The sequence below is a fragment of the Aristolochia californica genome, unplaced genomic scaffold (assembly GCF_029961685.1).
Source record: "Aristolochia californica isolate CCGP_79_NKW_82.1479 unplaced genomic scaffold, dmAriCali1.0.hap1 SCAF_8, whole genome shotgun sequence".
In the NCBI taxonomy this organism is placed as follows: Eukaryota; Viridiplantae; Streptophyta; class Magnoliopsida; order Piperales; family Aristolochiaceae; genus Aristolochia; species Aristolochia californica.
In genome coordinates, this window is record NW_027182279.1 from 9,001,058 (window position 1) to 9,027,013 (window position 25,956).

At 39.4% G+C, this 25,956-nt stretch overlaps 1 protein-coding gene across 2 annotated transcripts in view; it reads right to left on the reverse strand.

Moving 5' to 3' along the window:
• The window catches only part of LOC137939131 (uncharacterized), a 40,232-nt gene extending 17,365 nt beyond the window's left edge, over positions 1-22,867 (reverse strand). Inside the window, exons 1-3 of one of the 2 annotated variants that reach the window (XM_068784332.1) lie at positions 22,681-22,867; positions 22,362-22,425; positions 21,077-21,240 (exon numbers count right to left, since the gene is read on the reverse strand). In XM_068784332.1, coding sequence (XP_068640433.1) covers positions 21,077-21,210 — 134 coding nt within the window. In that variant the 5' untranslated portion in view covers positions 21,211-21,240; positions 22,362-22,425; positions 22,681-22,867. The remainder of the gene's footprint in view (positions 1-21,076; positions 21,241-22,361; positions 22,426-22,680) is intronic. The other variant, XM_068784331.1, reaches the window with a different exon arrangement.
• Positions 22,868-25,956: the final 3,089 nt, after the last annotated feature.

Consider the following 25,956-nt stretch of genomic DNA (forward strand, 5'->3'; position numbering starts at 1 on the left):
GGCACTACCTGGAAGCGCGGCACGATATCAAGTTAGCTATCTCAATTCAAGCATTCAATTGTCATATTCCAAGAAACAAAGTGTCAAGAGATGACAGATGATATTGCCAAAGAACTTTGGGCATGCCCCTCAATTAAGTGGGCAGCGGTGAATGCTATTGGCCACTCCGGAGGTATCTTTGTTGCATGGGACACGGCAAAGTTTTGACTCTCTTAATATAATGGAAGGTTGCTTCTCTTTGGGTATACAGTTCAGAGATCTCTCCACTAACAGAATTTGGTGTGTGGGTGGAGTATACGGTCCAACTAGTTACAGGGACCCTAGCCTTCTCTGGTAAGAGCTCAGTATGCTTCTGGAGAATTGGAATCTCCCATGGCTCCTTGCAGGGGATTTTAATGCCATCAGATACTATCATGAGAAGAGCCCCCTAGCTATCCGCATTACAGCCTCTATGCGAGGCTTCTCAGACTTCATTGGGGGGAATGGTTTGGAGGAGATTCCCTCATCTGGGAAGAATTACACATGGACAAACAATCAGCAGCAATCCGTATTATCTAAATTGGATCGGTTCTTGGCATGTAACAACTGGCTGCAGATATTTGGAAATGTTACTGAAAGAGTTCTGAACAAGGTAGGCTCAGATCCTTGGCCGATCTTGTTGACATCAATTTTTGAAAAATGGGGGCCCTCGCCTTTCCGATTTGAAAACTCTTGGTTAATGGAGGAAAAATTTGAGTCTCTTATTGATGGTTGGTGGGATGAGGGTCCGAGTCTTGGTAGAAGGGAGTGGGCATTCCCCCAAAAACTGCGCTTCATCAAAGGAAAAATTAAGGAGTGGGCCACTAGTCATCATACCTCTTTGGTTGCTGAGAAGGCTTCCCTCATATCCCAGATTGCGGCTCTGGACTTGGTGGAGGAACAAAGAGTTATACTCGGAGGAGTGTACCAGCAGGCCGAAGCTTACACACATTAACTTTTCTGGCATCTCCACAGCAGCTGCAGCACTAATTGAATCTCCTTTTTCTTCGGCCGAAATTGAGCGGGCCATCTTGGGCGTGGAGAGTGACAGGGCACCAGGCCCAAATGGTTTTAATGAGGACTTTCTGAAAAAGTTACGGGCTCGTCTGAAGGAAGATAGAAGTGCTATGATCCACGGCTTCTTAAAAAACGGCATCACATACCACAGCATGGGCACATCATTTATCACATTGGTTCCGAAAAAAGTAAGTGCTGAGGATTTTCGCTCCATCAGTCTTGTTACGAGTGCATATAAAATCATTGCGAAAATCTTAGCACATCGTTTAAAGGCAGTGCTCCCTCACCCACAGAGGTCAAGGCGCTTTCCTTAAGGGGAGAGAGATTCTAGATTCCACAATGGCTGCACACGAGCTAATGGACCATTTCAGACGTAATCCGGATCCGAGAATCGCCCTAAAGCTTGATCTTGAGAAAGCTTTTGATAAAGTTAATTGGATCTTGCTTGATGAAATAATGGAAAAAATGGGATTTGGAGAAAGATGGCGATTTTGGATCAGGAATTGTGTGGGTTCAGCATCATATTCCCTTATACTCAATGGCTCGGTATGTGGATATTTTAAAGGAACCAGGGGTATTCGCCAAGGGGACCCTCTTTCCCCGATCCTATTTAACATAGCAACAGAATTCCTATCCGCTATGTTCTATTCAGCGGTCGACCTTGGATGGCTATCTCCAACAAGTCCGCACCGGGCTTTTAATATTCCGATTCTGCAGTACGCAGACGATACTATTATTTTTGGAGTAGGAGATATGCACAGTGCTAGGAGGATAAAGGCAATATGGGGACTTTTTGAAATAGCATCTGGGTAGAAAGTTAATTGGGGGAAAACATCTCTCATAGGATTTAATGTAGTCCAGGAGAACCTTGCAGAGATGGCAAGTTTATTTGGTTACTCTACCTACTACACTTCCTGCAAAATATCTTGGTCTCCCTCTCTTTCATGGGCGTATTTCTCATAACTAATGGAACCAGGTGGTGGAAAAAATTGAAGCTCGGTTAGCAACTTGGAAGGGGCGGCTCCTCAACAAAGCAGGTAGACTGATACTCCTCAAGTCATGTATTGTTGGCATCCCAAACTATGCGTTGTCCTTTATGCCTTGCCTGTCTTCGGTATGCAAAACCATGGATAAATTGAAAATAAGATTCCTTTGGAGAGGTTCGAGTGACTCCTTTTAAATATCAACTGGTTAGATGGGATGAAGTATGTTTGCTTAAGAAATTAGGTGGACTAGGGATTCGGAAATCCAAAGAAATGAACAAAGCCTTGCTTCTGAAATGGATATGGAAGTTCAATACAAATTCATCAAACCTTTGGAAGGATATGGTTCGTACCAAGTTGGGCTGGAATTCTTTATGGTGGATGTCCAGGGGAAATCGGAGAGGGCTATCCTCAATTTGGAGATCTCTTTATTTACTTCTTCCGGATTTCTCCTCAGCTTGTAGATTCTTTGTGGGCAACAGCAGGTCTCTTAAATTTTGGGACGATTGGCGGACAGGGCAGGAACCGTTGAGAAACTCTTTTAGCAGTCTCTTTCTTATCTCCACTCAAAGGGAGATAACAGTGGCAGAAGCTTTCGAGGGGGGTAGTTTGAGCCTCCATCCCCGAAGGGGTCTTTCTGATACAGAGGCTATGGAAGCAAGCCGTTTATTGGATTCTTTGAATCATGTCAGGATGAGGCCTTCTAATGCAGACAAACTAATATGGTGACCTGACAAAAGCGGCAAATTCTCAGCTACATCTGCATACAGACACATTAATGGTTGGGACTCAACGCAGAGCGAGCATGATATCTACTTTGTGTGGCGTCTTTGTGCCCCTCCAAAGGTAAAATTCTTCATGTGGAGTGCTTGCCAAAATAAGATCCTTACAGCGGATGTGCTTCGAAGAAGGGGTCACCCCTCTATAGACCTACTATGTCCTTTTTGTAACATTGAAGCAAAATATGCCAGCCATACCCTGCTATTATGCCAGTATTCTTGGAAGGTGTGGACCTCTATCTTTTGCAAATTGGGTTTGCAAATATGTATCTCTGCAGATCTGTTCTGTTTTAGAAAGTCAATCTATGGTTATCCCCTTCCTAGGCTTGGTAAAATGATGCTATCAGCATGTGCCAGTTTTGTGCCATGGGGGCTTTGGAATGAACGGAATAGGAGGCGGTTTGAGGCTAAATTTGAATCTGAGAAAAAAGTAGCGAAAAAAGTGACGGGCCAAATATCCACCAGGCTCCTGACAAAAAAGTCTTTCTGCTCTTTCAAGGGCACTTCCATTCGTGAAAACTGGAGCAACCTAGCACGGATGCATTTGGGGACCAAGATTCAAGTTATGAAAGAATGGGCACCCCCGGAGGTTGGATACTTAAAATTGAATTTTGATGGTTCTTCTCTCGGCAATAAGGGGATCGTAGGTTTCGGAGGTGTGATTTCGGACTCATCTGGCAATCAATGTATTTCTTCTGCGGGTCCATTAGGCATATCCGACTCAACGTCTGCAGAGCTACATGGTCTTCTCAATGGGCTCCGGATTTTTAAAGATAAATGCAGTGGCCCAATTCACATTGAAGGGGATTCCAAGGTAGTCATTGGATGGGGTCGTGGCACTTCCTTTCCGCCATGGAGGCATTGGGAAATTTTCCAGGAGATTTTAGAGATTACCACATTATTTTCTTGTATTTGGTCTCACATTCCGAGATCTGCAAATTCGGCAGCAGATATGCTTGCCAAGCAGGGAGCATCTCTTCAACATCTTGTTGTTAGGGATTTGCTCCCTATCTCTTTGTAATTTTTCGCCTTTTTAATGAATTACATCTTAATCAAAAAAAAAAAGGTTACCTTCAATAAAACAACAATAGCTTGATGTAGACTATCTATCCATCTTAGACCCAGTATAATCAGCATCAGAATATCTGAGTACATCAATCTTTTTGTTCTAAGTATACAACAAACTTTTTTCCAAGTACACCTTTCAAATATTTTAAATTCTGTTGAGCAACTTCTAAATGTACTTTTTGCAAATTTTCCATGAACTGGCACAACTCCCACAACAAATGAAATATCTGGAGTGGTAACTATAGCATAAATCATTTGCCTACCAAACGTCGGTAATGAATTCTGTCCTTAAGAGCAGGACCATGTGTGTCATGAAGATGATGGCTGACTTTCTATAGGAGTGTCTACCAGTTTAGCACCCAACAAACCATACTCCTCTAGCATATCTAAAAGAGAACAATACCTCGTTTGTTGCGGGTAACTTCAATGCCAAGAAAGAAGTTGAGGGAGCCAAATCTTTCATCTGAAAATGTGGTTAAGTACTAATTAACTTCGGTAATGCCTTCAAGATAGTAAAATATCATCTACATAGACCACCAAAATAACTACGTCAGTCTTCCTCTTGAGTATGAACATAGAATGTTCACAATGGCTCTGGTAGAACCCAAACTACGTTACTAGAGCGCAAAATTTCTCAAGAATGGCAGGGGACTCTGTTTAAGTCTATAAATGGCCTTCTATAATTTACATACCTTCCTTAGCTCCCCTTGAGTAATATACCTATGAGGTTGCTCCATATAAACTTCTTCATATAAATCTCCATACAAAAAGGCATTTTTCACATCAAGCTGAAAAAAGAGGCCAACCACTATAACTGCTACAACTAAGATACGTACCGAAGTAAGTTGGGCCACAAGAGATAATGTCTCAAACACATCAACACCAAATGTCGTGTATAGCCCTTTGCTACCAGTCGGGCCTTGTGTCGTTCAATAGATCCATCAACATTATATTTATAGTATAAACCCAACGACAACCCATAATAGCGGCTCCTGCCAAAAGATCACATAGACACCAAGTTCCCTGAGACAGCAAAGCATCTCGTCATCCATAACTCGTTTTCACTCTAGAGAACACAAAGCATCCTATACTTAATGGGGTATAGTAGAAATAGACAAGGACATAACAAAGGATTTAAAGGAAGGAAACCAAAAGTTAAGAGAAACATATTTAGAGATAGGATAGGCAGTGCAATATCTTTTATCTTTCCGCAGACTAATAGGCAAGTCCAAATCTGATATAACATAACCTACAGGCAAAAAGAAAGACAGTTGATCATGAGAAGGTAGCTCTATAGGGTTATCTATTGGAGGCACTATAAGAGCACAAGTACGGCGGTTGTAGACACGAATAGGCAGAAAGGAACCTGATGGAGCTGAGGCATACAAAACATCAACTAGAATTGGACTATTTGAAGAAGACCTAGAAGAAATAGGAATCTCAATAGATGGCTCAAAATATGAAGTATGCTCAAAGAAAGTCACATCAGCTGACATGTACATCTTTTGACAAATATGGTCACAGCATTTGTACTTTTATTGTCGACGAGAGTACCCTAGAAAGACACATTTGACTAACCGAGGTGACAACTTATCAACTGAAGCTCTAAACATGTGAAAAAAACAACTACAGCCAAAAACACAAGGTACCATATCAAACAATTTACAATGCGGTTTTAAAAACTAAAAAGGAACTTGACCATTCAAAAAAGAGGAGGGTATGTGATTACTTAAGCAACAACAAGTTAAAAAACATCCCCCCAAAACGACTTAGGAACGTTCATATGTAGTAACAGTGTCCAAGTAACCTCAACAAGATGTTTGTTTTTACGTGCAGCCACCCCATTTTGTTGAGGGGTATATGGACAAGACGTCTGATGGGTAATACCATGGGAGGTACAAAAAATTAAAAAATTATGACTAAGATATTCCAACCCATTAACGGTACGAAGCACATGAACAAAAGCACCAAATTGATTTTTTATTTCACTAAAAAAATCAGGAATACATCAAAGACTTCGGATTTCTACTTAGGAGAAACACCCAAGCTACTCGACTAAAAGCATCAACAAATGACACAAACTACTTGAAAACAAATGGACTAGGAATCTTACATGGGCCCCATACATCAAAATGAATTAACTCAAATAATTTGGTGCTATGACTAGAACTAACTGGGAAACTGAACCAATGATGCTTCCAATTGACAAGGCTCACAATCAACAGTGATATTTACAGGCAATGAAAAAAAGACTATCGCAACTAAACTGGTGGCAAATGTTTCAAGCATAGATGGCATAAGTTGCATGAATTTGTAGTAAAAAGTGTCACAGCTCGAGAAACAAATACATCATCCAACATGTAAAACCCTCTCTTCTCATGTCCAAAACCAATCATCTTCTTCGTCTACAAGTCCTGGAAAACATAGGTAGTAGGATAAAAAGTTACTAAATAGTTTAAAGATTTAGTAATGTGACTCACAGACAAGAGATTGACTGGAAACTTGGGAACAAATAAAACAAAGTCCAAAGATATCTATGGGGTAGTGTCAACAGTAACCTCCCCATGAATGGGAGAGGTGGACCCATCAGCCAAAGTAAATCTACGAAATAAAGAAGATGGATTAATGGATAAAAACAAGGAACGCATACCTAACATGTGGGTAGAGGCTCCTAAATCAATTATCTTGGAGGGAGAGGGAGACACATTCAATGCAGTCATACTTGTACTCACTACTATGGCACTGGCTAAGGATGAAGGATGAGTCTCTACAGAAAAAAAAAGTAGTAGATGATGTAGTCAACTGGTCCAGTTGCTATACTAACTGTCGAATCTCTTCGTAAGACCCACTGTAAGAAGAATTATCTTTTTGTGACTATGGAGTTGGCCCAGGCAAGTTTACCAAATTTCTAGTGTCCCTGACACTAGAAAGACTTCTACTACTCATGTGGGTGACTAAGTACGTGATGTTCTAGATGAGATGCAATAGTTACTCCTGAGGATAGCAAAGTTGGCTTCCTTCTCTCTGTTTGTACCTCAATCCACCTTTTTATCTAAAGCCACTTTGGTGAGTTCAGGTGAGTCCGCATTGCCTATGAGTTCAGAGTCTACATGGGTTCAGATTCCGCCTTCAAATATGTCAGGTATATCTTCATTATTTTTAACCTGAGTCAATCTTGACCATGTAAATAAGTCATTCTTGCAAATGGCTCCTCTTCTATTAATGGAGTAGACTCTACCAAACTTACACCCTCATTGCCTCAATTTTATTCGTCCCTAAATTTCCTATAAATCTTCTATCTGTCAGTCAAATTACAAAATCTTTTAAATTGTTTAGTTACCTTTTATCCTACTTACTATGTTTTTCAAGACCTTCAAACGAAGAGGACGATTGATTCTGGGCATGAAAGAAGTGGATTGTATCACTTGGAGGATTCAACACTGCATACTTCTTCAGCACTTCATGTAGATGGTACACTCGCTAGGTCATGAATTTCCTTCCAAAAGCACCAACAAGCGTCTTTTCCTTCCAGTCAAACTTCTAGTAGTAGCATTTTTTAAGTAATTCATTCAAATATATGGGAACCATGTCTTATTACTAATACTTTTGGTTACAAGTATTTTGTGCCGTTTATAGATGACTTGAGTAAATGTACATGGTTGTATCTTCTAAGGGAGAAATCTAAAGTTTTCAATGTATTCTTGATATTTTACAATGAAATAAAAAACCAGTATGGTGCTTCTCTTCCTATTCTACATATAGATAATGAGCTTGAGTCCATGAATTATAAGTTTACTACATTTTATCAGTCCACTTGTATCATTCATCAGTCTTCTTGTGGGTATACTCCATAACAAAATAGAGTTGCAGAAAGAAAAAATCATTATTTGCTTGAAGTTGCACAACTAATTTATATGCATCTTCCCAAGTCTTAATGGAGTGATGCAGTTCTCACTGCTTGCTTTCTCATTAACAGAATGATTTCTCAATACTTAGAGGAAAAATTCTACTTCACACTTTAAAGCCTAATAGTGAATCGATTCTTGTGTCTCCTAGTGTTTTTGGATCCGTGTGCTTCGTGCATGTTGTGGCCCTATGGTTCATAAGCTCACTGTAAAAGTCATTGAGTGTGTTTTCTGGGCTACTTGCGCATACCAAACGGGTATAAATGTTCTTGCATGTCTACTATTACATTTTTTTAGGGCACTCCGTATTTCTCCTTGTCTGCTTCCACCCATTCCACCTCTTACATATGATCTTGTTGCTACTAGGTCCTATGGAGGATGTTCCTAGCCCTGTTGCTACAAGTTAAACAACGCAGAAAACATACTACGACACCACGAAAAGCCTTCTCCTCGCCACCTGGGCTGCTATCCTCTCAATCTAAGGATCCTGAAGAAAGCAACTTGCATCTTCTTCTTGTTGTCTATAAAGGTGTTCATACATGTACATGGTATCCTATTTCTTAATTTGTTTCATTTGACTCATTATCTCAGTCTTTCAAAGAGTTTGTTCTATCATTGTTGTTGAATTTATGGAAAAGAGAAATACTTCATTGACTTATTGTAATCAGAGTACATGAACCTCTATTTATAATAGAGGAAAGTAGTAGAGTCTAATTACAATTAAACTACCTTTGTGCCAATTACACTTAAAGACAAGTCCTAGAATAATAAAATAACCAAATATAAATATAAGATTAACATAACTAAAACACCTTTAAACTGAAACTCTTTTGTGGGTCTATATCTAATGGGCTTGGGCCCATCTTCCAACATTCTTAGATATGTGGGCCTTCCTTGGTCTTGTGGGCTTAGGCCCATCTTTTGTATGTCTATAGCTTATGGGTTTGGGCCCATCTTCCAATAATTGTCTTTGTGTACTATCCGTTCCTCAATGTAGGAAGCATTATTGTCTCCTATATGAAAATAGGCTATGGCACAAAGATAGATACTCTGATTAACCGAAGAACATGGATGCTATGTGATTTGCCTCCTGGTGCTACAATTGTAGATTGTCACTAAGTATATATACAGTGAAGTATAAAGCTAACGGATCTATTGAAAAGTATAAAACCCACCCACTTGCTAAAAGATAAACCCAAAAGATATACCCAAATCTATGGTGTTGATGTATTTGAGACTTTTTCTAATGTAGAATGATTGTCTTCTATTCAGATTCTTGTTTTAGTGGCAGTAACCAAAGGATGACCTCTATTTCAATTAGATATCAAAAAGCATATGGAGACTTGGATGAAGAGGTCTATATGGAATAACCTCTTGTGTATGTTGCTCAAGGGGAGACTAAAAGGTGTGTAAAGTGAACAATGCAATTTATGGCCTCAAGCAAAGTCCCAAGTTTTGACAAATTTAACAAAATAGTTATGTCATTGGGCTTTTCTAGAAGTTACTATCACCAATTTTTGTTTATATTAAAAAGTATTATTTGGAAGTGATAAACAAGGGCTTGAGGAGGAGAAAGTACATATTGCAATTTCCAAACTAAAGACTTAGGGGGGTTAGTCCACAATGAAGTGGAAATGAAGTGGAAAATTGAATTGAAGTGAGATGAATTACTTCCACTTCAACTCATGTTTGGGTGTTAGTATAGACGAGTTCAAGTGGCTAGAAAACAAATTCCAGTGTTAGTGCCACCAAATGAAAAGTATGATATAAGAAGAGAATTAGTAACCTTTTATAATATACTAAATAGAACATATACCTAAACATATAATTAACCAAAATAAACGTGATTACTACATTTATAAGTGATTTAACGTGTAGTCCACAATATATTAACATCTTAATTAATAAAAATTCATATTATATTACTTAATGATTATAATTTATTATAAATTAAAACAATAATTACGTGTGACAAGAATAAATTATATAAAATTAATAAAAAAATTAAAAAATAACATAAGAGAATATAATAAATAAACCTAATGGTTTAATTAATTATAGCAATTGGATAATTAAACCAATTAATGATTACAGTTTATTATAAATTAATATACTAATTACGTGTGATTAGAATAAATTATTTAAAATAAATAATTTTTTTAAAATAACATAAACGAATATAATAAATAAATAAACTATTTTGCAATGACATAAGATATTTTTTAACATTAAAACTCACTATTTTAATACAAAATAAAAAATACATAATAAATAAATAAATATATTAATTTATCAATAACATAATATATTTATTTACGCATTATTAATTAATAATATATTAACACAAAATGTAAATCCAGTGGTTTAAAGTTTATTATAATTAAACTAATTCATGATTAAAGTTTATTATAAATTAATATACTAATTACGTGTTATTAGAATAAAATTTTAAAAAGTGAAAAAAATAAAAAATAATAAGTCGTCGTCGAAGAGCCTTGCGGCTCCGAGACGTTCGAAACCGCCGCGAAATTCTGTTACGGCGTCAAGATCGACCTCACGGCAACAAATGTCCCTCCGTTGCTCTGCGCCGACGAGGTTATTGTCCCAATCAGTTCTCCAAAGCATCATAGACTCGGTAAGAACCCTAAAATCCCGCGATTCGCTGATGCCGATGGCAGAAACCCTAGGTATTGCACAGCGAGAGAGACGGGATGAATGAAGTTGGGGCGAACGGAGAAAGCAAAGAGTGAAAACGAGAGAAAGCAGAGAGAGCGAAGACGAGGGGAAGAAATGGGGCGAAAAAAATCGTTGGGAGACCAAGGCCGAGCGAGAGGAGAGGAGAAGAGGAAATAAGAGGCATTTTTTGTTTCGGCAGGGGAGGGGGGAAAGAAGTGACGTCGTCGCTCGTGATAAGTGAATGATTCGGAAAAAAGGTAGGAATCAACTTTCCTCTGTTTTTGCCTAGGTAGATGAAATGGTGTAATCTCACTTCAATTCAAGTCTTTTTACACTAACGCCTTATTTGTGATGACCTAGGTAATGCGGGGGGAATTCATTTCACTTCATTGAAGTACTTTTTGGGGATTGAGGTAACCAAAAGTAAAGCAAGGGTTGTTTTGATATAGAGGAAATACGTGACAGATATGCAAAAAGAATATGACTTACTAGGGGGGAAACCCACAAAGACTCCTATGGAAATAAATCATAATTTCCATAAAGATGGTAGTGTGGAACTTAAGGACAAAAGGCTAATAGTTAAGTTGATTTATGCTACTGTTACACATCCAAATATATCATTTGTTGTAACTATAGTCAGCCAATTTATGGAGTGTCTTCACAAGGTTCATTTAGAGGCAGCTCATAGAATATTAGGATGCCTAAGGGGGGCACCAGGAAAAAGTCACCTATATAAACCACATGGTCACTTGAAAACTAAGGCATATTCAAATGTAGATTATGCGGGGAGCAAAACCAGATTGGAAATCTACTACTGGCTATAGTGTTCTTGTTGGTGGCGACTTAGTTGGAAAAGTAAAAAACAAAATCTAGTGACCCATTCCAATGCAGAGCTACTGCTCATACAATCAGTGAGCTAAAGTGAGCCAGATGCATGTTGCATGAGTTGAGTTTTCCGAACAAAGAGGCCATGACTATGCACTAAGATAATCAAGCAACAATTCTTATTGCTTGCAACCCTGTATTTCATGAACATACAGAGCATGTCGAAGTGGACTATCACTTCATTCATGATGCAAAGATGAGTGGAGCAATGGTTACTCCGTATGATCAATTGACTAATCTGATTTGTGATATTTTCACCAACACCTTGGGGAAAAAAGAATTTTGGGATCTTTTGTAACAAGTTGGGGCTACTTGACATATATATATATGAGGGTATTTTGGTCCTGTCACCTCTCTAGTAGGTACCTTGTAAGTAGCAGCAGTATAGGTGTATACAAGTATTAATTTCAAATTTGACATAATTCTTGATAGTATTCTAGGAGTATCAGGGTTTAGGTTGTGAGGAACATTTTTCTAACTTTGTTAAGCCTGTAATTTAAGTGGCATATTGTTATGGTCCCGTGTCATGGATCGAGTAACTCAGCGTGGGATTGGTAAATCCAGCGTTGAGAGAGAGAGAGAGCTGTTGTTCTCAGATAGGAGGAAAGCAGCCTCTTTTTTGCAATTAGGCTGCTGTTCTCGGTAAGGGCAGAGAACCCTAGCTGCTGCTGCTAGGACAGGAGGAGAAGAGCTCCCTTGCTGCTCACGGTTGAGAGGGGTTAGAACCCTCCCTGCTACTGTTCGGGTTAGGGGCTGAAAACCCTCTAACTTGGACAATCCTCGGGTCAGAGGTTAGGGTCCCTAACCTTGCTGTTTGCTAGCTGTTAAGGAATAGTCCCACATGGATTAGTGAGTACAAAGATCTTGAGTTTATTAGTTGGGAAAGAGGTTTCCTAAGTTGACTAGTCATTTTGGGATAGGGCCTTGGACCCAACTTAACATGGTACCCGAGCAAGGAGTTTAGGATCTCTTCATGGAGTTATTATGAAATTTGTTCAAGAAGTTGTAAAAGGAGTTCAGTCATGAAGAGATAAGTTCATACTCTTCTTATTTATGGTTTTTTTTTGTTTCCTTTTCTTATTTACATACTCATTTTTACTGTTTTTCTTTACTTCTTGAATTTTGAGTCACATCAAGTCAAGATAAATCTTTATATGTTGTAAAGATTTATTTCTATGACTAAATTGATGTTATAATTTTGACTCCTTGTAAATCAATTACAAGAGTAATCAAGATCATTTGCTCTTTGCATCTTATTAAGATTGATGGGTGAAATTCAATTACCTTTATGTAATTTAGATCCATCTCATTTGATGTAGAATTCCAGCACATGTTGTTGTATCTTCTCCTACTTAAGGTTGCTCATGGGTTTGTGTTATGTTGTCGGATGCCCATTATATGTTTGATGAAATTCCAGCAGTCATTTACCCTTTGTAGTTTAGTTTTTTTTTTAACTTCAACAATTCAATTTTTTTTTACGTTGAAGTCTCCCATGAGCTGAAGATAAATCTCTTCCAAGTGTATTGGTTTGTCGTTAAATCTTCTCTAAATTTTTGTCTATTGCTCGTTTGTGTTGGAGTTTGGATTAAGGCCTAATCGGTTGTATCTACTTTCTTCTCTTTGTTCTTATGAATACAAGAGAAGTTGAGTGATGGCTGGATGTTATTATCACTTTCTAAAGGCACAAATTTGTTGATAATTTGGTGTTTGCCCTTGTGAAAGAAATTGGTTCTTGTTCTCTTTTGTTGGTGATTGATTTGGTCTACGGGTTCTTCAAATTACATTGAGTAATTGTTCTTTGAAGAAGACCTTTTCCCTTTTTTTTTTTTTTCATGAAGATGTAATTTTATTAAAAAGAAGGAAAAGAAAACTACAAAACTACAAAAGCGGAGGGCGCAAATCCTTTACAACGAGAGATTGCAGGAAAGCTCCCTCCTTGGCAAGCACGTCTGCTTCCGAATTAGCATATCTCAGAATGTGAGACCAAATACAAGAAAAGGAAGAAACAATATCCAAAATCTCTTGGAATACATCCCAATGCCTCCATGGGGGAGAAGAATTGCGCTGGCACCAACCAATCACCACCTTGGAATCTCCTTCGATGTGAATAGGCCCACTACATTTGTCTTTGAACACCCGCAATCCATTAAGAAGGCCATGAAATTCCGCCGACATTGAGTCGGATATGCCTAAAGGACCAGCATAGGAAAAACATTGATTCCCAGTTGAGTTTGAAATGACGCCTCCAAATCCCGCGATCCCGGGATTTCCAAGAGAAGATCCATCAAAGTTAAGTTTTAAGTAGCCAGTTTCCGGAGGGGTCCATTTCTGCATAGCTGGGATTTTAGCTCCAATGTGCATCCTCGCCAAATTGCTCCAGTTGTCTCGAATGTCAGTGCCTTTGAAAGAGGAGAGGGGTTTTTTTGTCAATAACCAGGTTGATATTTGCCCTATCACTCTATCAACAATTTTAGCCTCAGATTCGCTTTTAGCATCAAACCGCCTTCTATTCCGTTCATTCCAAAGCCCCCATGGAAAGAAGCTAGCACAAGCTAAGATAATCAATTTACCGAGGCCTGGAAGGGGATATCCCAAGATCGACTTGCAAAAGCTTACCAGGTCGACAGCAATACAAAATTGAATCTCCAATTTGCTTAAAATAGAGGTCCACACAGTCCATGAGAACTGGCACTGAAGAAGAGTATGACTAGTGGATTCATCTTCATTGTGGCAAAAAGGGCATAGTGGATCTATAGATGGGTGACCTCTTCTTCTAAGCACATCAGCCATGAGAATTTTACTTTGACAGGCACTCCACATGAAAAATTTTACCTTAGGGGGGCACATAGATTCCAGACGAAATTGATGTCATGCTCCCTTTGCATCGGATCCCAACCGCTGATGTATCCATATGCCGAAGCAACTGAGAATTTCTCACTTTTGTCAGGCCACCAAATGAGCTTGTCTTCATTGGAAGGCCAAATTCTGACATGATTCAAAGCATCTAAGAGGCTGCTGGCTTCCATGGCCTCCATGTCTGTTAAACCCCTTCGGGGGAGTAGGTTCGCATTCCCTCCCTCAAAAGCATCCGCAACTGTAATTTCCTTGTGAGTGGAGAGAAGGAAAAGAGTGCTGAAAGAAGACCTTTTCCCTTGACCTCCATATTTTACTTGCCTCATCATGGAGATTGGATACAATAGTAATAAGAGTGATATACTCCATATTACTACAATTCCACTTAGAGGTCTCTCCAATTACATGAGCTAGTCACAATCGGTTCGGAGGGTTCTTATTACTCGTGACCTCTTGAGCCACGTTGTTAACTTTCCTCCTCCGATTGATGAAGAAGATGCGTCCTACCACAAGTGAGTTAAATATGATAACATGGTATCAGAGCAGGTACTCATATGTGGGCCTATACCTAAAAACTATCTACTTGTAGAGCCACAAAAGAGGGCCTACACCTAAAACTATCCACTTGTAGAGCCACAAAAGAGGGCCTACACCTAAACTGCCTACTCCTAAATTATCCACTTGTAAAGCCACAAAAGATGGTCTACACATGAGGGGGTGTTAAGGAATAGTCCCACATGGATTAGTGAGTACAAAGATCTTGAGTTTATTAGTTGGGAAAGAGGTTTCCTAAGTTGACTAGTCATTTTGGGATAGGGCCTTGGACCCAACTTAACACTGGCTTTGAGGCTGAAGAACCTCTGATTTTGGCTGCTCTCCGTATAAGGGCTGGGAAGCCTCTATCCTTGCTCGGAAAGAGGGAGAAAGCCCCTCTATTGCTGCTATGGACGGATGAGAGGCTCAAGCCTCTGATTGAGCTCGGAAAAGGGGCAGAAATTCCCTCCTTTTTCAGTAAGGAGCAAGGTAAAACAGAAATCAAAAGAGAGAAGGAAGAAAACTCAGATTCAAGAAGGAAGCTGGACCTGGAGCTCGTCAAGGAGACCCCCAAACCCTAGAGCTCGTCAAGGAGAACTCCAAACCCTGTTTAACCTAATTCAAGACTTGCCTTTTCGCATTCTCCTTCCCCTCTAAGTAGGGTTGGCGCCTACATAGTTTTAGGGTTTAATTTTACAATTCTGCCCCTATGGCAATTTAACTTAAAATAATGCATAAAAACGAATTTAAAACAATATGGAAATATAGTAATTAACTCATTGACTCAGTGCACCTCCTTTGGATGACTCGGTTAGCTATTGTGTCCTCAACAACTGCCCACCCTTAGAGAAAGAGCTTGTCCTCAAGCTCGTAAGCTGGGTATACCTGTTTGAAGTTGTCCAATTGTTCCCATGTAGCTGCTTCGGGTTCGGTGTCTTTCCAATGGACAATAATCTCCCACTGGTCATTAACTATTCTGGCACGTAACACTGCGGCTAGTGTAAGGATGACACATCTGTTATCCAATGGTGGAAGGAACGGAGTGGTCGGTGGTGGTGAACCCTGACAGGGTTTTAGTAGGGACACATGAAAGACATCGTGCATCTTGGTTGTGGCTAAAAGTTGCAACTGATAGGCCACTAGTCCGACACACCAGATAATAGGGAAAGGTCCAAAGTACTTTGGCGATAGTTTATGGTGCTGCTGGCCTGCAATGGAGTGTTGTCTGTACGGTTGGAGGTGTAGCCAAACGTAGTCCCTCACCTCATATGAAACATCTCTGTGGCCCTTGTCATAAAAATCTTTCTTACGAACCTTTGCTCGCAAGAGGCAATCTGTAATATTCTTCAAAATCTGGTCGCGGTCCATGAGGGCTTGATCAAGTGCTTCCACGCGGGTGGAACCTGGAGTATAAGAGAGAAGCCTAGGAGGATTTCTGCCATATAGAACCCTGAATGGGGTGGATTGCAAGGCGGAGTGGAAAGAAGTGTTGTAACAATACTCAACCCACGTGAGCCACTGAACCCAGGTTTTTGGACGATCGCCCACAAGGCATCAGAGATACATCTCGATGGTGCAGTTAACCACCTCTGTTTGGCCATTTGTCTAAGGATGATATGATGATGAAAATTTCAGCTTCGTTCCACTCAAACGAAAAGGTTCCCGCTAGAAAGTGCTTGTAAATACCGCGTCCCGATCACTGATAATGGATTTTGGAATGCCATGCAAACGGACAATATGCTCGAGGAAGGTTTGTGCCACTCTGGAGGTTGTATATGGGTGTGCCATAGGAATAAAATGTGCTTACTTGGAGAACCGATCGACGACCACAAATAATACTGATTTGTCGGCTGTCTAGGGAAGACCCTCAATGAAGTCCATAGAAATATCGGCCCAAACTTGTGTAGGGAGCGCGAGAGGTTGAAGAAGACTTGCTGAACTTAAGTGTTCGGCCTTGTTGCATTGACATACCTGGCAGGCTGTGACATATGTTGCTATGTTGGTCTTCATGGCTTGCCAATAGAAATCTGCTCAAAAGCGATGCAATGTGTTTTGGATGCCTTCATGTGTGATGTCATGGTAGGCAAAGAGGATGGCTGGAATCAACTCTAAAGTGTGTGGTAGATAAATCCGCCTTTTGTAGCAAATAAGGGAATCCTAGATGGACCACTTAGAATCCATTGTCCCCTCTTTAATTTTGTTGTGTAGCTCCTGTAGGGCAAGAAGATTGGCATGTGCCTCTCTAACCAAGTCTAATACGAGGAAACGAGGCTGGCTGATAGAATATATTAGCTACTGATTCTCAAAACGCCGTGACAAGGCATCCGCTACCTTGTTTAATCTTCCCGAGCGGTACTCTACCGAAAAATCAAATCCCATCAACTTACTGATCCAGTGCTGCTATGGAGAAATAGTGAGTCGTTGTTCAAGTAAGAATTTAAGGTTGTAATGATCAGTACAGACGAGAAAGGCACGGCCCCATAAGTAAGGTTACCAATGTTGGACAGCCTTGGCCAACTCGATTAATTCCCTTTCATACGCTGCCAATATGTGATGTCGTGCTGCCAACTGCATGTTGAAATATGCAATGGGCTGGGAGTGTTGTTGTAAGACGACCCCAATGCCCCCACCGGATGCATCGCACTCTACCATAAATAAGTCTTCAAAATTGGGAAGTTGTAGTACGGGTGTGGAGGCGAGAGCTAGTTTGAGAGCCTGGAAGGACTGTGTGGCCTCCTCATTCCAAATAAAGGAATTTTTCTTGAAGAGACTGGTCAATGGTGCTAAAGGGTCATAATTTTGAATGAATTTGGGGTAGTATCCGGCTAGGCCCAAAAATCCTCTCAAAGCTAAGCTAGTCTGAGGTTGTGGCCAATCGTGAATTGCTTGAATCTTCTCAGGATCAACAGTGACCCCCTCATGTGATATAATATGGCCAAGATAGGCGACATGTGACTTTGCAAAAGAGTATTTAGATTTCTTCAAATAGAGTTGGTGGGCTCGTAATAATTCAAAAACTACCCATAAATGCGCTAAATGTTGTTCCCCGGACTGGCTAAAAAAAAATAAGTACAAATTTTCGGAGATAGTTGCGGAATACCTCATTCATCAATGCCTGAAAAGTGAAGGGGGCGTTTGATAACCCAAACGGCATGACCACAAACTCAAAATGACCGTGATGTGTGCGGAAAGCCGTCTTCTCGATGTCAGAGGAGTGCATACGAAGTTGATAAAATCCCAAGCATAAGTCCAATTTTGTGAAGACCCATGACCCATGTAATTCATTCAGGAGCTCCTCCACTACCGGTATAGGGAACTTATCCTTCACGGTTTAGGCATTTAACTCCCTATAATCCACACAAAATCTCCATGTGCCATCATGTTTTTTCACGAGCAAAACTGGTGAAGAGAAGAGGGAGCGGCTGCTGCGAATAAGGCTCTGTTGTAACATGGCCTGGCACTGTCACTCGATTTCATCCTTATGTAGGTGTGGATACCGGTATGACCGAACTACCACCACATCAAAACCTGGTTTTAAACAGATCTTATGGTCACAGTGCCTCAAAGGAGGCAATCCGGAAGGCTCGTGGAAGAGGTCCGAAAACTCGTCAAGAAGTTTTTCTATAGTGCTGTATGGATGGTCTTGTGTGTGAATGGTATGAAGGTGGTGGGGCTTGTCCACTTGACTGCCCTGGAATAGCACTTGTCGTCTGCTCAGTACAAAGCTCATAGTTAAAGCAAAAAATTCCCACAATATGGGTCCCAATGTTTGTAGCCATTTGATGCCCAAAACCATATCAAATCCTACCAAAGGTATGACAAAAAATTCTGAATGAAATAAAGTCGTACCAATTGAAAATTTTACTGTTTTGTTGATCCCATAGCTAGGGACTTTCTCCCCATTGGCCACTAAAACCATGGTTGTTGGGTGTGGATGGATCTATAACTGAAGATGTTGAGCAGTTGTTAAGCTAAGAAAATTGTGGGTACTTCCCGAATCCACTAGTCCCACAAGTTCCTGGTCGATGACTCGAGCTCTTACTTGCATAGTTTTGGCAGATTTCTACCCGATAATAGCATTCAAAGAGATTTTTGGTGGTTCCTCCGCAATAAAATCATCACTGTTGTTTGTTTCCTCTCGGTCATCCACTTCTAGCTAGAACAATCGTTTACATTGGAGGCTTGCCCTATACGGTTCATCACAGTTGTAGCACAAATTCTTGGACCTCCATTCCGCCATCTCCAAACTGGTTAATTTTCTGATATACTGGGCTGGTGGATTACTCGGGCATGTGTCGGCTGCCAGAGTAGTGTGGATTATTTCTAGGCGGTGGTAATGCTGGATATTGCACCTGAGGGGAAGTATTTCGCCGGTGTTGCCAATTGGTAGAAGTGTTCCGGTCCCCTTGCCAAACTAGCCTTCGATGTTGAAGCCATTGTCGTTGTTCCATTGCTCGAGCTAAATTCATTGCTCGAGCCAAATCTGAAGGTGAGTGAAGTTCCACCTCTAACCTCAGAGTTTCATTGCAGCTTGTTGTAAATAAGTTGACCTACTGGTCGACGCGTACCAACGGCCCAGCGCGAGCCAATTTTTCTTGGAACTGTTTTTGATACAGTTCAACAAACCCGGTTTGTCTCAGCAGCACCAAAACTCCTAAGGAGTTGTTGTGGGCGGGAGGGCCAAATCTAATTGTACATAACTCTTTAATTCATCCCAATCCAGCACTAATCTTTCTAGTTCCACTTGATGAAACCATAGTTGTGCCTCATCTAACATATGGAAGGCAGTTAATCCCACCTTGTCAAACTCAGCAGTCCCTTGATTTGAAAAAAAAAAAATCTCACATCTATGCAACCAAATTAAGGGATCAACTGACCCAGTAAATGTAGGAAAATCCAATTTTGTGTACCTGGGTATTGTGCCTCCACCTTGTGGTGCATAGACAGTGGTGCCCCCAGCAAACTGCTCCTCCCTTCAGTTGTGCAAATTATTCTCCCCTCTTCGTTCTGGGGTAGTGTGTCTCTCTGCTATGATATCAAACATTAGGCTAGCGAGTCGCTGGAATTGCAATTGAATACTAGGAAGTTGTTCCAGTTGCGGCCCATAACTGTCCAGTCTCCCCTGTTGTTCAGCCTGTGCATCTTGCATCTCTCTGATCATGCTTTTTATTTCTTCATTATTGGATGTATCCCCTATGTTACCCTGCTCTAATACCAAGTTGTTATGGTCCCGTGTCATGGATCGACTAACTCAGTGTGGGATTGGTAAATCCAGTGTTGAGAGAGAGAGCTGCTGCTCTCGGATAGGAGGAAAGTAGCCTCCTTTTTGCAGCTAGACTGCTGTTCTCGGTAAGGGCAGAGAGCCCTTGCTGCTGCTGCTCGGACAGGAGGAGAAGAGCTCCCTTGCTGCTCACGGTTGAGAGGGGTTAGAACCCTCCCTGCTGCTGTTCGGGTTAGGGGCTGAAAAGCCTCTAACTTGGACAGTCCTCAGGTCAAAGGTTAGGGTCCCTAACCTTGCTGCTTGCTGGCTTAGGCTGAAGAACCTCTGATTTTGGCTGCTCTCGGTATATAGGGGCTGGGAAGCCTCTATCCTTGCTCGGAAAGAGGGAGAGAGCCCCTCTATTGCTGCTGTGGACGGATGAGAGGCCGAAGCCTCTGATTGAGCTTGGAAAAGGGACAGAAATTCCCTCCTTCTTTTCGGTAAGGAGCAAGGAAAAACAGAAATCAAAAGAGAGAAGGAAGAAAAGTCAGATTCAAGAGGGAACGAGCTCGTCAAGAAGACCCCCAAACCCTAAAGCTCGTCAAGGAGAACTCCAAACCCTGTTTAACCTAATTCAAGATTTGCCTTTTCTCATTCCCCTCCCCCTCTAAGTAGGGTTGATGCCAACATAGTTTTAGGGTTTAATTTTGTAATTCTGCCCCTGTGGCAATTTAACTTAAAATAATGCATAAAAACGAATTTAAAACGATATAGAAATAAAGTAATTAACTCAGTGACTCAGTGCGCCTCCTTTGGATGACTCGGTTAGCTATTGAGTCCTCAACACATATGAAGGAATAGGGGGGCTCGATTTCTGCCCTAGAGGAGTGCAGTTCCACACACTGTTGTTTCCCTCTCTCTCTATTTTTCTCTCTTTTCTCTCTTTTTCTCCCTAAACCTGATCATATGCACCTTGTATTGGCAAATCAGTGATCATACTATATCAATAATAGTTCTTTCTCTATGTGCAAAGCAATAAGAGCAACAAAAAATTTCCCAATTTAGAACATAATCATAGTTCCTTTTCAAAAATCAACAAATGGTATCAAGAACACAAAGCATGTGAAGTTCTAAGAATTTCCAAGATAAAAAATTTACTTCTTCACAAAAACCTCAACCATTGCTTTTCTCTCCTCTTTTGTTTTCCGACTTCGGGATCTCTTGCCCCCAGAATCACTGCATCTTGTGACTGCAAATGGTTGTGAAACCAAGCTAACTTTTATTGACTGCATGGCACTGAAATTTCACAAACAACTTAAACCCTACATGCAGTAACAGAAGAAAGATCAGTTAGAAGATTGTGGTGCCATGGATAGTCCCCATTACAAGCTATTATACACTGCATAAATGGAATAGCATCTTGAACAACCAGCACATTCGGATTGCTTGTCAAATTATATAGTATTGTGGTTTGCTGCTGCAATCATAAGAAAAATTACACAGAACCATGAAAAGATTGTAAACTTGACTATGTCACCAAAACCCAACAATTTGAAAGGAATAACCACTCCTTGACATTTATTTAATAAATAAAATATAATATCCCAAAAATACACTATGCAAACATTAAGATAGGAATGAAGACCTAACTGAATGGCATAGGAGCTCATTTGTAAGGAATAGTGCTGATTAATCAACCATGTATCAGATAAATTAATTTACACTACAAAAGTAGTAGAGCTGCAGTTGCATACTAAGAAACATCAGGTACTCATAATCATCTCATTTTCCACGTCTGAACCCTCAGCATGATAATTTTCCCATGATGCGACTAGAGTTTAGTGTGACACATACTTAGGACTCTGCAAGCAAATGTGAAGTATCTCCACGTTACACCATTAAACCAATTACCTGTAAATCAAGACAGATTTTACCCTAAATTTAATGGGAGTCTTCGACGTATTCAATCATTAGAACTTTTGTCACATATTAGAAATGACAAACAAAACTACACTGGCAAGTCAGTTCAGCTTCACTACCTCTGGAGAAGAGGTTACTAAACCATTCTTTATTAAAAATTGGTATTTCCCAAACACATGGTTGTAGTAGCAAAATGGGCATAAACGATAGACTTCTTTTTCTAGAATTTTTTATTATCAGTTCTTTTAAAAGTTTTTTATAATTTTTTCGTGAACAATATGGACTTAGATTTTCATGTCAATCACAATAGACCCAGTCTTAAGTTTCATGTATGTAAACAAAGATTTTTTTTTCAACTGATATAGGGAACAAAGATAGAGAAACGTCATCAGCATCAGCATCAAAGTCTTGTCCCAACTACAGATGTTTTCCACTCTGGACTATCTAATGCCTAACTCCATTGCCAAGTCACTCTTCACCAGGATGCGCAAGTGATAAAAAGTAAACAGGTGTTTAATCTCACCCCATGCGCTCTGGTCATGTGGTCTTCTTTTCGTGTGAAATGCCAATGAAGAACAATATGTGGACTACAAAATGCATGACAATGAAGCAAAATGAGACTGAGAATGCTAAATTAATCAAACTTAAAGAGTGCAGTCATAATGGGCAAACGATATTGAAGAGAAAGCATGATGTAGTATAAACAGCCATCGATCAAAACCTTTGAAATCCAAAAAATGGCGGGAAGAAAGAAAACAAGATTTCACATGGGAAGGAAAAGATAAATCCAGAAGCTTAAAAATACAAAGACAGAACAAACTAAAAGAGCAGATGGTATGTACCTCGCCGTGTCTCTCGCCCTTCCGAACTCGGTCTCTGTCAGACAAAAACCCTCCGTCTAATAAAAAAAATGGAAATTTGCATATAGCCAAAAGCACATTAGACAGGTGTCCCGTGCTGTGAATCGTACCCGGTCACTCTCTCGAGAAGGGTTAAATTTGACTCGTTTCCTAGAGAAGGGTGTGCTCATGGTTGTGTTTCTCCTTTCTCGTGTATCGGGGGGTTTACACGTATTGGGTATAAAAGGGTAGACACTAAAGGGTAGACACTACGAGGGACATAGATAGGGTTTGGGTTTTTGAAAACCTGAATTCAGATTCTGAGGGGGGTTAGTCAATAAAATGAAAATTTGATCTTCATTTTCATCTTTATTTCATCTTTATTTTATACATCTATATGATCTTCATCTTCGAAATAGGTGTTAATATGGACAACTTCATCTTCGAAATAGGGTATTAGGGGGGGTTAGTCAACAAAATAAAAATTTAATCTTTATCTTCATCTTCATCTTCATCTTCATCTTATGTATCTACATGATCTTCATCTTCGAAATGGGTGTTAGTCAAGACAACTTCATCTTCGAAATCTTTGAAATAGGGTGTTAGTCAAGACAACTTCATCTTCATCTTCATCTTATAGAAATTTAAAATTATTGATTTTAATAATTATAAAAATAAACTAATTAAACCAAAGTGTCTGAGTTAACAATATTTTAATTACCACTATTAAATCACTAATACAATAGAGTGAATAAAAAATTCTGATTAATGAATAAAAAATATTATATTAATAACATAAGATAGATTTGTATTGTATTAATTAATAATATATTTTGACATAATTAATGATGATATATTAATCAAATGCATAATTTAATTATATTTTATTTACCAGAGACTTAAATATGAAGTTTAATATAGTAATAAAATAAAATAAAATAATAAATAAATACATATACAACTTTTAAAATAACCTAAAAAAAATTATTCAAATAACGAGTTCGTGCCTTTAATATTACAATCAACGAGTTACAAGTTTAGTACATATAAATTACGCATGTTCAAAAGTAATAAGAGTAAACCATCATTTATCGTTCCACATGGATGTCGATATGGCATCTCAAAATTGTGCGGCTCTTGTGGATTCTAATGCATTCTGCCTCTGAATGCTTGTTACTTGGCTACCCACATCCTCAAGATCATCGCAATCGTCACTGTCTGTATCATCCATTGCACCTAATTGGACCGCATCACCTCCTCCACCGAGCTCGCCACCCGAATCATCATCTTCATCTTCAAATATATCATCATAATCTTCTGCACGTATATAATTGTGCAATATGCAACAAGCATGTACAATTTTCACCTGAATCTTAAAATAAAATGGAGGAGTGCCTGTTAATATTTGAAATCGAGCTTTTAAAGCACCAAAAGTTCGCTCAATAATATTCCGTAAAGATGAATGTCTTCGGTTGAATAATTCTTTTTCATTTCTAGGAATATTATCTCCAAATTCTTGCATATGATATCGGGTTCCTCGATATGGAGCCAAAAATCCCAAAAGATTTGCATAACCAGCATCGACTAGATAATATTTTCCTATAATAAAATTATATACCACATAAAATAATTGAAGATAAAATAGATAAAAAATTACTGCATAAAAATATATTACTTAGCTTCAGGTACAAAGATTTTATCTCGACAAGTCAATGCATCCTTCAGTACACGGGAATCGGCTGCTGACCCCTCCCATCCAGCAAGTACATAAGTGAATTGCATATCAAATGAACATGCTGCCATCACATTTTGTGAGAGATAACCTTTTCTATTCCAAAACCTTGGTTGATCTTCAAGTGGAATGTTGGCTTTGATATGAGTTCCATCAATAGTTCCAATACAATCCTAATTATACATTTTCAATTAATATTTACTAACTTTGTATATTAATCTAAAATTATTTAGTTATAGGAAGTGATGTTACCTTGAAGTAGGGATAAATCATTGAATTTGTTAAAATCTTCGAGTGTGTGCGTTCCGAAGGCCGTTTGACGTAATCAGAGTGAAGTTTGGGGATTGCATCCAACACCTTGTTGAAATACTTACTTATCGTCCAGTTTGATCTATCAAACATCTCTGCTGTGACACTATACACTTGTCCTTGACCAACAGTTAGGAGGAAATATGCAAGTTGTTCTTCAACTGAGATGGTCTTTGTGGCTGATAAAAACCCTTTACTAGAAAGTATATCTGCGAATTTGTGAAATACCAGTTGGTTCATCCTGTACACTTTACGAAATTTAACTGGAGATTTGTCTAGTGTCTTTTACAAATACAATGGACCATTCATCCCACAAGAACGTGGTACACGTCTGTTGCAATGGTACATATAGTATCTTTCCATGGCGATCATCAAAGTTGTGAATGCAACCATAATTGCAACCTTTTCATCGTATGTCATAGTATCCATGGAAATCCACAAAATTAATCGCCTAAAATTCATAAACACGAGTAAACATCAATCTTCAATCATAACCTATTTGCAATCACACCTATAAACAACCATATTCATCCACATTCCCACATCCTACATTCAATCACATCCTACATTCATCCACATTCACACATCCTACATTCAATCACATCCTACATTCATCCCCATTCCCACATCCTACATTCAATCACATCCTACATTCATCGACATTCCCACATCCTACATTCATCCACATCCCACATCCTATATTCATCCCCATTCCCACATCCTACATTCAATCACATCCTACATTCATCAACATTCCCACATCCTACATTCATCCACATCCCACATCCTACATTCAATCACATTCCACATCCATACTCAAAACACCATATTTATCTATGCAATATATAAACACAACAACATATCAAATTTAAATACAAACCATACTAATAAGTTTTGCAACGTCATAATTCAAATATCATGTCTACTACATAATAATATTCCAAAAAAATAGTGTATTTATAACGCATTACAATTAGTTTTCAAAACAAAATTTAAGCCACTCAACCCACTCTTCCACTGTCATTTCCATAAACATGACCTTCTTAGTTGGTGTATCCAACCATGAAGGAGCGCGATACTTCAATTCTGTAGGCAAGTCTGGGATTTCTCTGAGGGCGTTGACGCAACCTCTTACAATATCGTCTTTCATCATGAAATTATGAAATGTCTGAGCAAATCGATCTATTGCATAAAAAATTCGGCTATTAGTGTCGCTATCGGGCATTTCGGTTCTCTTT